Source organism: Pholis gunnellus (genome assembly GCF_910591455.1).
Source record: "Pholis gunnellus genome assembly, chromosome: 19".
Lineage (NCBI taxonomy): Eukaryota > Metazoa > Chordata > Actinopteri > Perciformes > Pholidae > Pholis > Pholis gunnellus.
The window spans coordinates 1284397-1294750 of record NC_136546.1 but is presented as its reverse complement, the minus strand read 5'-3'; the positions used below and the strand labels follow the sequence as shown (position 1 = coordinate 1294750).

The window sequence follows — 10354 nt, the reverse complement described above, 5'->3', positions numbered from 1 at the left end:
TAATGATTTTTTGGAAAGGTTCCCCTGGTAATCCGGACAGGTGTATTTTTGATTAAACAGAACCTATGGATGTGGCTAATCCCCCCCCCCCCCCCCCCCTTTATTGAATTAAAATAGTTGTATCCTAGACAGAGTGGATGGATCGTGTGTGTTTGTGTGTCATGGGATCAGAAAAGGAGAGCTTGTTTCTGGAGCTCTGCGATGTGGTGTGATCACCTTCTTGTGGCAGCAAGATGTTACTACATAAAAAGTGCTCTGGAAACATAAACAAAGGCACCAAATGAGTGTGGTTTTACAGTCCTTTCTCCTCTCTGTCCTCAGATTATGTCAACTGACTTATATCACCAAACACTACACATGAATACTCAAACTGAGGTCCATGTTTTATATTGGTTTATTATGTAATGATCTACCAGTGTGTGGAAACTATGGCTCGTGGGATATTGTGATTATCTCCTTATATGGGTCATAATATTTACACTTGGCCTAATTCAGTAAACAAGATCACTGAGCATTATAACGCTAATGCGATCTGTGTACGTTTATTTACCGCTCACCACGTTAAACACGTTTAAACTACTTTTCCCAGCCGCAAGCGTGTCGCGTGGTCGTCATACACCGTACGAGATCTCGCGCGATGTACGGACTGACCCTACCCTATGTCTCGCGCACTCGCAGCTCCATGCTCAGTATATAAAGCAGGACAACGACGGAAGGAGGACGGCTGGGAGTCGCAGCCCGGGATTGTAAATAAGACCGTTAAAACTGTGTTTTATTTACAAAAGTAATGCCGGCTGTTTTAAGAGACCGTTCCCAGTTGTTTTAAGTCGTTTTTCCTATTTTTTTGGCTCTATTTCTCGCCTATTTCCGTGTGGTTTTTACACTACGCGTATAATGGCGAGCTCGGCTAACTCGAACCCAGTGGTAAGGATCAATCTCTAAGGATTGTCAGCGGGGGAAATGGGGGTTAAGATAAGAGAACGCTGTCAACAAGCTGTTTTTTTTAATCATTCAGTAAAATGAATGGGCTTTAACAAACACTTCACTGTTCTATCAAATAAAATGAAGACTAACTTCAGTCAATCGGCCATTTTAATCATTCTTCGAAACTGAGGTTAGATTGTTCTTCAGATGAAGCCATCTGGTGGAGCGATGGCTAATGCAAGGCGCTGTAACGTTACACAGAGTCAAGATGGTGCTGGAAGGTTAGGGATGAAAATGCAAAAGTTGATTTATGGGCCATTTGTCCAGTCGAGGCTTTCATGAGTTGGCCGTTAACGTGAGTTAGTTCATAAGAGTATCTCTAAAATCATATGTATGGCTCAATGAATTGAGTGGATACTGATTCTCTGGATTTGATATCTGTGCTGTTTAGTTGAGGTCAAAGCAATGCTTGTGTCGATCAGTCTGACATCAACGGACAAGTCGTTAACGTTAAATTAGCTAAATAGTTTATTTTGCCTAATTTACTAGATGTTCGCAAAGCACCTCGCCACCATCCACTGCGAATGAATTATGCTTTTTTTCTTTTGATTAAAGTCTCCTTAGCCGAAAACCGCCAACGCTCAGTCTAATGCCTCCTCATTGTCCACCATTCCACGACCAGCAGCCAGGATAGCCGTCCCAAACCACCACTTGTACCCATCTCATAACAAAGTAGTCCAGCGACACGGCCATACTACTTAGTCCAAGCCAAGCAGCCATAAGATAACACACCGAAAACATCCTAACATTCCGCCACATAATGATCAATGTACGGGGCTGTCGGGCGCGCGTTTCGCCGCTCCGTAAAATGGCTACCACGTCTCCCCTCGCTCCGGTTCTGGCCCTCCTCTTTTCTGCCGCCTGGTTTTATACGGCCATATTGGCTCTCTATTATAGACTGGCCGGGATGGGAAGGTGCTATTCGACGCTACGTCACCGCCTCTACATATAAACAGCAGACTAAGCTTTAAATAGTGGAGTAGCAGACGGGCCGAGAGGGAGGAAGGAGAGACCGAGGTCCGTGCTGCGGCCATTAGGGACGATGCAGTGCGGTGTACTGTGTGTGTCTGTCGCGGAGGCTTCCATTGTTGTGTCTTTCCTAACGAGCGGAAATGCGAATGTTGTGTCGCTGTAGACATTTAAACGGTATACATGCACTGTAGTTATCGCGCGCCATGTATACTACGTTATCCCGAGGGACACACTGAATACTGTTGGTGGTGACAGATGGACAAGTAGCCTACAGACCAATACATACATACTGTATCTGTAATGGACGCATTTTAGCTAAAGCCCAGCTTTTATTTCTATGGACCAATTTTAAATAAATTAAATATTTGAAACAGATATACACCGACTATTACTTTATTATAACCTACTAATTTATACTTATCTGGCGAGGGAAAACTGAATGTATATCCACATGGTTTGTTAGACATTTAATGTGCTGCTGCTGTCATGGCAGCTGTGCAGCACTATTAGTAACTGATGCGTTCCTATTAAACATTTCTGAATACCACCGCCATATGGTCAATGTAAAAGTAAGCCCTAAATGGTAACTTTGATCATCAGATATGTTTGTTTCCTTATCAAAGTAATGAAAGAGCTGTCTTTCCTGTTTCTGTGCTTGCCTCCTCATAGCCTAAACTATATAAGTCTGTGATTGAGGATGTGATCAATGAGGTGCGAGAGCTGTTCCTGGACGAGGGAGTGGATGAGCAGGTGCTTCTGGAGCTGAAAACGGTAACCGTCCCCCCCCTCCTCACCGCTCTGTACAGTAATGAAGTGTATGCATATTGTGAATGCCCTGGGTGCATTTATGCTCTTTATGAAAATGGTAAATCACAAAGTATTATTAAATCTCACTTTCTTTTTCTTGGGCCTGATGCTCCAGCTGTGGGAAAACAAACTGTTGCAGTCCAAGGCAGTGGAGGGCTTCCATACTGAGGAGCAGGCGGCCCTGCAGGCCGCTCAGCAGCAGCAGCAGCAGGTTCAGCAGCAGGTCCAACACGTCCAACACGTCCAACATGTCCAGCAGGTGACCCAGCCAGCACAGGCCCAGCAAGTCATTCTGCCCCCTCAGCAGCAGCAAGGTTGGTCGGCACTGTCACTGCCACACTGCACTGGTAAACAACTAGCTCTAAATGCTACAGCAGAATGATCTAACATCTGTGAATGCTCGCTCTACACAAACAAATATCCATTTGGACAAGTCATACACTGACTCCTACTGAAATAAAGTGGTTTTGGAGAGAATTCCTCTATTGAAAGGCTTTTTTGACAGAAGTTGATATACAAAAAGTTGAATTATTATACTACCAGAGTGTTTTAACCTTTTTAAAGCTGCAATTGGTAACTAAAATAAAAGTCACTATATCCTGACAGTAGTACACAAAGTAGTACACGAGACAGAAGCCATCAGGTTCCTCTGCCTCCCTTTAGTGCTCCTGATGCCATTTGTAAGAATCCACCAAAACAACTAATCACAGCTGTCAAGCTGTCAGTAAATTACGAAAAAACTGACTAGGCAGCACTGATCAAATATGAATCAAGATTCTGTTACTGCATTGCATATTTCTCTCCTCAAGTCATTTCATAAACATATTTGAGTGTTTATCTGTAAAACGAGTGTTTGTGACCCACAGCACACGTTTTCATTTTACAGATAAACAGAACACTTAAATATGTATCTGAAGTTATTTAAAGCGATGCAGTAACAGAATCTTGAACTGTGTGTGATGTTCTTTTCTTTTAGTAGTTTTGTTTGCAGGACATTCTAATCCGTTTTGGGGCATATTATGGTATGTTAACAGTAACATGTCTCTCTGCACAGCTCCCCAGCAGCAAGTTATTGTTCAGGATTCCAAGATTCTACAGCACATGAGTGCAACAGGGATGGTAAGTAGATAATGTACAGATAAATTGAACATACTATTATAGTTTGATGAGTCGTGTTCATAACAGTAACAGCCAATGCAATGTGACTATCGCTGGTCTCAACTGTGCACACATTTGCAGTGACTCCCTTATTCACTGAGGCCCTCTGATGCTGTAGTATATTGTTATTGAGAGAAAATGTGTTATCCAGGCACATATGTTACAGTCAGCCAAAAAGAAGAGGAAGATCTTGATGTGTCTCTGCCTCAGAGCAGGGTGACCGGTGTAGTAGCAGAGCAGAGGGAGGACCTGTAGCCTGGATTAAAGTGGAGATAAAGCATCCTCTCACGCTCCCGTTGTCTCACGCACACCGACAAACACACTCTGTCGTCATCAGTTTCAACAGAGTGTCAGCACTTCCCATCCTTTTGTGCTTCCTTCTCTCAACAACACTTCGGTTCAGCGAGCCATCTGTTGGTGTCGAGCCTGCATCTGTGCTGTATTAGTAAACTCTTGTTTTTGTCTTAATTCTCAGACGCTTTGTTTTACTTGCAAATTTCATTAACCTTTTTGCCATCAAACCTGGCAGGTAAAATGAACAAATGCAAATATGAAACGGCTGCTTTTATCACAGAACCCACGGAAATATGAATATTAGCACTTTAATTGTTTAAGTTGTGTTGTATTTCATGAATATGAAATCTCTCCAGAGACATGTACTTAACACTTCATATATCCCTGTGTGTACCTGGTGTGTATCTTAAAAGCCCCTGTACATTTACACCGTGACAACCTTAGACTCTCACATTGCTTGAACCCTAACATCCTGGTGTGTGTGTGTGTGTGTGTGTGAGTGAGCCTGACTGCCTTGTTTCAGTCCCTCATGTGTGTTCTCCTCTTTCTCCTCTAGAGTGCAGCAGCTACAGCAGCAACCCTTGCTTTGCCCACAGGGGTCACCCCATACCAACAGCTCATCACTAGCCAAGGTGAAACACTCACTGCTTTATCTGAGCATCAAAATGGGAAAAATATTTCTCCCCAAAACATTTTTTTCCCTTTTACCTGTATTGCTATTTATCAATCTGGATCGTGTTGGTGTGAGCTGCCTAGTGTTGGCGATATCGGTTGTATCGTCGGCTTGTGATGCTCAAAGCTCCAAAAAATACCTTTGAAAAATTCAACAGCAATGTCTCTCTAGAAATCATGACCTGGTTACTGAAGATAATCCACAGAGCTGGCTGTGAGCAGTTTGATGTCGGCCAGCGTGGGATGTAAACATTAATGGCGTCCTCTTTGGCTGACCTCAGTGGTGCTAGGTGAGCTAGCGGTATCGGTTAGATATAAGTACTCTCTCGTCCACAAGTAGATCCACGCTTCCTTTTGCGCGGTGATAGGGTTGGCGGATGTGGTTTGATAGAAAGAAAATAATTCCTACATGAAACTACTCACAACCAGGTCTGTGGATTATCTTCAGTCACCAGGTCATGATTTTTAGAGAGATATTGCTGTTGAATTTTTTTCCCCAAAATTTTTTTTTTGGAGCTTTGAGCACCACAAGCCGAGTGCCATATAGTTCCATTATATTGTAGAGAAGACTGACATCTCTACGGTCGATATCTCCAACACTAGGCCACTCACACCAAAAATATCTAGACTGATAAAAAGCCCTACAAGTGAGAGGGGAAATATTTATTTTAGATTTTGGGGTGAACTGTCCCTTTAAGTTAGTTCATCGATACGTTCACTCTTCCAGCACTCACAACTCCTCGGTTTCACGGTCTCTCAGGTCAGATCCTGCAGGTGGTCCGTGCTCCCAACGGGGCTCAGTACATCATCCAGCCCCAGCAGCAGATCCTCCTGCAGCAGCAGATGCAGCCTGGTGGCGTGCAGGCCCCGGTCATACAGCAGGTATGCCCCATTAGACAGGTAGGAACACCTCACTTTGGTCAACAGAGTCCACCTATCTTTTTTATCTGTGGTCTTCAGAACAACAATCAACAGCTCATAGTATATACAAATCAGTAAGCTGTTTGGCTGCATGGCTGTGGGTCCTCTGGCGCTGAAGCAGTGGAAGAACCATCTTATGGAAATAAAGACTTGAAATATGTGAAAAGAAATGCCATGAAAATCTGGACACTCAAACATCACCGCTTCACCCTAAGAAAGGGCATCCATGACCTTTTATCAGTTGCTTCTCTAAATGAACCAGCAACAGTAACATGCTGTTAAAATGCATCACTACATGATGAGCCACAGTTACAATAAGTCAATTGAGTTTTAAATGAATAGCTTTTGCCATTTTAACATGTAATTCCTTCACAGGTCTCCAAAGACAACACACTAATGTTCATGCCAGAGCTTTTGCTAATTGTGAGTTCTTCCTGGTTACTGTGTCCAGGTCCTGGCTCCTCTGCAGGGAGGCCTGCCCCAGCAAACAGGAGTCATCATCCAGCCGCAGCAGATTGTCTTAGCTTCAGGAAACAAAGTCCAAGGCAATACACAGGTCAGCACTTCTTCAATTCCTCCAAAACATATTGAGCTGCTCTCTTCTGGAAGGTTGCTCTACTATTAAGAGTTTTGTCTAAAACATTCCTATGTGGTTCCACTGTACCGCCTACCTTTGTATGTTTCTGATGGCCGTCTGTGTCTTGTTTGGTGCGTTAATGATATCCGTAGCACAGTGTGAGACAGGAAGCTTGATTTGGACTTTTAAAATGTTTTAATATCAATTGTTAACCTGACAATCACTGTTTGCCGTTAGGTGATGCAGGCAGCAGCTCTGGCCCAGCAGCCTGGTCAGGCAGCAACAGCTCAGGTCCAGCAGGTAGCTGCACCACAGGTCCTACCGCAGCCACAGAACCAGCAGCAGGCCCAGCAGCAGCAGCCTCCCATGATACTGCAGGCGGACGGCACCGGAGACACCTCCTCAGAGGAGGACGAGGATGAGGAGGAGGAGTATGATGAAGATGAAGAGGAGGAGAAGGACAAGGATGGGGGAGAGGACGGGCAGGTGGAAGAGGTGGGCACCAGAGGAACCAAACGTAGTGAAACAGAACAGGTGCTGCTGTTTAGTGGCAGCTGTACTGTGGTTTTGGATGAGGTCAGAGGTCAGGCTCAGCAGAAATGAACTAAGTAGCTGTTAGTGAATCAGTGTTTTCAAAAGTATAGCTTTATCTGTCAAAAAGCAATATGATCTCATGATAAGGAGAAAGTTATGTTACATTGTGTAGCGATATCTTCTTTTCCAGATATAATAAATAAAAAAAGACCTTCCTGTAACATAATCAATGGGACATTCTGTGTTTTTATCACAACTAGATTTAATGTTGTTGGTTTGGTTTCCTCACCAGGAGCCTCTGAACAGTGGTGATGATGTCAGTGATGAGGAGGACCAGGAGCTGTTTGACACAGAGAATGTAGTGGTGTGCCAGTATGACAAGGTAAGAAGCCATCCATTCTGTGAGAGAACATGGCACAACTAACGTATGAATATTCAAAATGTGTAATCTTATACCTGTTGATTTACACTAGCCCGCATACATAGTTAGTTTAATTTCAGTATATTAACTGTGTAACCCTGCTCAGATCACACATCTACTGCAGGACTAACACACACAGGCTAACGTTGATTCTCATTTGTTTGTTCAGTAATAAAAAAAGTAAAATGACCTCAGTAAAACATACTATCATGCATTGATTTACCTTTGAAGCTATGAAATATTTGCCTCCATCATACAGTCCCATTGTAAATGTGATCAATGCCTCTTTAATTGTTTGTCTCATGGCAGTTGCCGTCTCCTTTTTTGAAAGAAATTACGAGCATTTAGTAAAAATGTAGACATTTCACAATCCTTTACTTCTGGATATTGGCGCTGCTTTAGGTAGATGCCACTTTTTGGCTGAAGTGTAATGTTTGATCACCAGTATCATACACCCTTAAGTGTATTACAGAAATATGAAATGCTAATAAGAGGTGTGGAACTTTCTCGATTCTAAGATGCATCACGATGCGACGTCAACGAGTCTGCATTGATGCAGTGACGGAACATAATCAGGAGTTTGGCTTCATTTCATCTCAGCGAGAATATGTCCCGCCTGCTTCTCTCCTCTCCGTCGGGGTTTCACTGCTGGCAATATTAGCTGCTCTGTTTCAACAATGTTGGGCTAAAAAAACGTGCATGCCGGCGGGTTGAAATTCAACGGTGGTGTTGTTTCGGGAGATGTCTGCCTCACCCCCCCATTCAGTGCTTCTAAAGAGCTATTGGTCAACGCTGGTTAATGTGTATGTGTGTGTATGTGTGTGTATGTGTGCGGCTGTGTGCGGCTGAGCCCTCGATGTGCGTGGGATAAAGACATTAGACACGTGTCCACTGTAAGATGAAACAGTGTCTGTCTTTGACGCCTACAACATTGATTTCCTTCTCTTTCCTCCCCAGATTCACAGAAGTAAGAACAAATGGAAATTCCACCTGAAGGACGGGATCATGAATCTGAATGGGAGAGACTATGTCTTCTCCAAAGCCATTGGGGATGCTGAATGGTGAAGGAGAAGAAAGAAAGCAACAGGAGCAGGAACTCTATAACTCCCTTTATCCAGTTAACAGACACTTCAATATCCTTCCATAGCCTGTGACTGGATTCGTTTCAGGAAACAACCTGTGAGTCTTTGAGAACTCTGACTAACCCAGCGGACTGTGAGGTGCCGTACAACCCGGGTGTTGTTAAAAATGCCCGTCTGGCCTTTCGGGATGAGAAACCTACAGGGGAAGTGAAAGCCTGCGAACAGAGTCCTCTTGATCTTTCTTTGCTTCTTCCTGGCTTCTCTATGTTTTTCCTGAGAGAATTCACACACAGTGGAAAGTAAGCATTTCACTTCATGCAGGTGTAGTGGACCAGGGTGACCTGCCCCGCCACAGGAGGGTCAGAGGTCATTCATTATATCCCCGTAGATGAGAAACACCTTCATGATGCACTGTAGTCGGTTGACTGGATTGACTCGCGTCTACATTTAAGTCCAAACTTAGTGCCACCAGTCAAGATCGCTGCCTTTAGAGCGGCCAGAATCAACTTTTGGCTTCTAATTTTTGCTCTTGGATCGTAATTCTGTCTCAATTCATGTTTCTGAAAATGGTGCTCCGGAGGGTTTTATGTAGTTAACCTGTTATTGTTTTAAACTTTAAAAAAAAAAATGTGTTTCATGAAGGGTTAAGAAAAAGAAGGTACAATTACATTAATTCTAGAATAACTAATAGTGATTTAAAGGCATTATTTTAATCTAATGAGTGCTCAATCCAAAAATACTGTTATTTTTCTCATCTGCTTCTCTGGAGTTTCATTCCATCTTTAATCTTCACAAAAAAAGGAAGAGCAGTTCCAACACTGAATTCATTTTAGAACTGTACAAACTGTCTGAAGGTCTGTCCCGTCGGTGTATCTTCTTTGCTCTTATTTTAGTTCCCTGCAGCCGTCTGAGAATTTGCACTGTCAGTTTATCAATGTGTTGTGAAATCAGTCGAGTTAATCAATAGCCACAGCGTGTGTGTTCGGAGAGAAAGTGTCATACTGTGTGTGTGTGTGTGTGTGTGTGTGTGTGTGTGTGTGTGTGTGTGTGTGTGTGTGTGTGTGTGTGTGTGTGTGTGTGTGTGTGTGTGTGTGTGTGTGTGTGTGTGTGTGTGTGTGTGTGTGTCACCGCTTTACTCTGGTAATGTATTCTTTTTTTTTTTGCACACCCATAATCTCAAAATGTCTGTTAAAACAGATTCCAATTTCTTTTTGGTGGAGACAAGGCGATGTCTTTTTCTTTTTCATCTTTTTTTCTTTATTCCTGAAAATTCCTGAAATGTTCTGTTTTGAAAGGTTGGAAAGCCGCACCAAACTGTGCTCTTATAATCTAATAAGTGTTCCTTTTTTTCTCTGTTGGTTGGACAACGCTACATAACGCTGTGTTTCAAATCATTTCGTCCACTGTATGTTCTCCTGGGCTTTCATTTTATTCATGACTTTTAAACAAGAATATTTTCTATTGAAGCGAGTTTAACTCGGGGGGGGGGGGGGGGGGGGGGGCCTGTGTTTCTCTGCAGTTTGTTTTTAGTGGCCCTGTTGCAGCAATTTCAAATAAAGTATGTTTTTTTTGACTGTTGTGTCAATTTGGTTGATAGTTGGCAATATAGAGTATGATTTTAAAGACACTAATAATACCAAGGAAGCACTGACAAGATTACCGATGCAGAACCAATGAAAAATTAAAAGATTGACATTTTCTTTACATTTCCCCATACATAATCTAATGGGAATACAATCATATTTTTTATTTAAGATTTTTTTGCACCAACTACAAGTAATTGTCTGAATCTATTTTGATTAATGTCCACTGAAAACAACGGGCTGAGAAAACCGGGCACTTTAAAATAGAATTCAAAAATAAATATAGATGTGCCAACAGAGGTTTCCAACATACTTCAAGAAGAACACTCAGCATTCAGTAGCTCTCCAT

General features: G+C 42.8%; 1 protein-coding gene across 2 annotated transcripts; it reads left to right on the top strand.

Moving 5' to 3' along the window:
* The first annotated feature begins 713 nt into the window (after positions 1-713).
* gtf2a1 (general transcription factor IIA, 1) lies at positions 714-9888 on the top strand. Of its 2 annotated transcripts, none has more exons than XM_079180108.1 (10): positions 714-924; positions 2626-2727; positions 2879-3077; positions 3818-3882; positions 4772-4847; positions 5648-5769; positions 6260-6364; positions 6623-6880; positions 7212-7301; positions 8298-9888. In XM_079180108.1, the coding sequence occupies exons 1-10, from the start codon at positions 895-897 to the stop codon at positions 8403-8405; spliced, it is 1155 nt and encodes a 384-aa protein (XP_079036234.1). In that variant the 5' UTR covers positions 714-894; the 3' UTR covers positions 8406-9888. The 2 variants fall into 2 exon arrangements, with proteins under 2 accessions (XP_079036234.1, XP_079036233.1); XM_079180107.1 differs by having other exon boundaries at positions 5648-5787.
* Positions 9889-10354: the final 466 nt, after the last annotated feature.

What these genes read in the sequence shown, in the direction of transcription:
- gtf2a1 (XM_079180107.1), top strand. Translation starts at nt 895, where the DNA reads ATGGCGAGCTCGGCTAACTCGAACCCAGTG. An exon ending in GCCCCCTCAGCAGCAGCAAG is followed by an intron (nt 3,078 to 3,817) that starts GTTGGTCGGCAC and finishes CTCTCTGCACAG; the next exon opens with CTCCCCAGCAGCAAGTTATT. An exon ending in TGGTGTGCCAGTATGACAAG is followed by an intron (nt 7,302 to 8,297) that starts GTAAGAAGCCAT and finishes TTTCCTCCCCAG; the next exon opens with ATTCACAGAAGTAAGAACAA.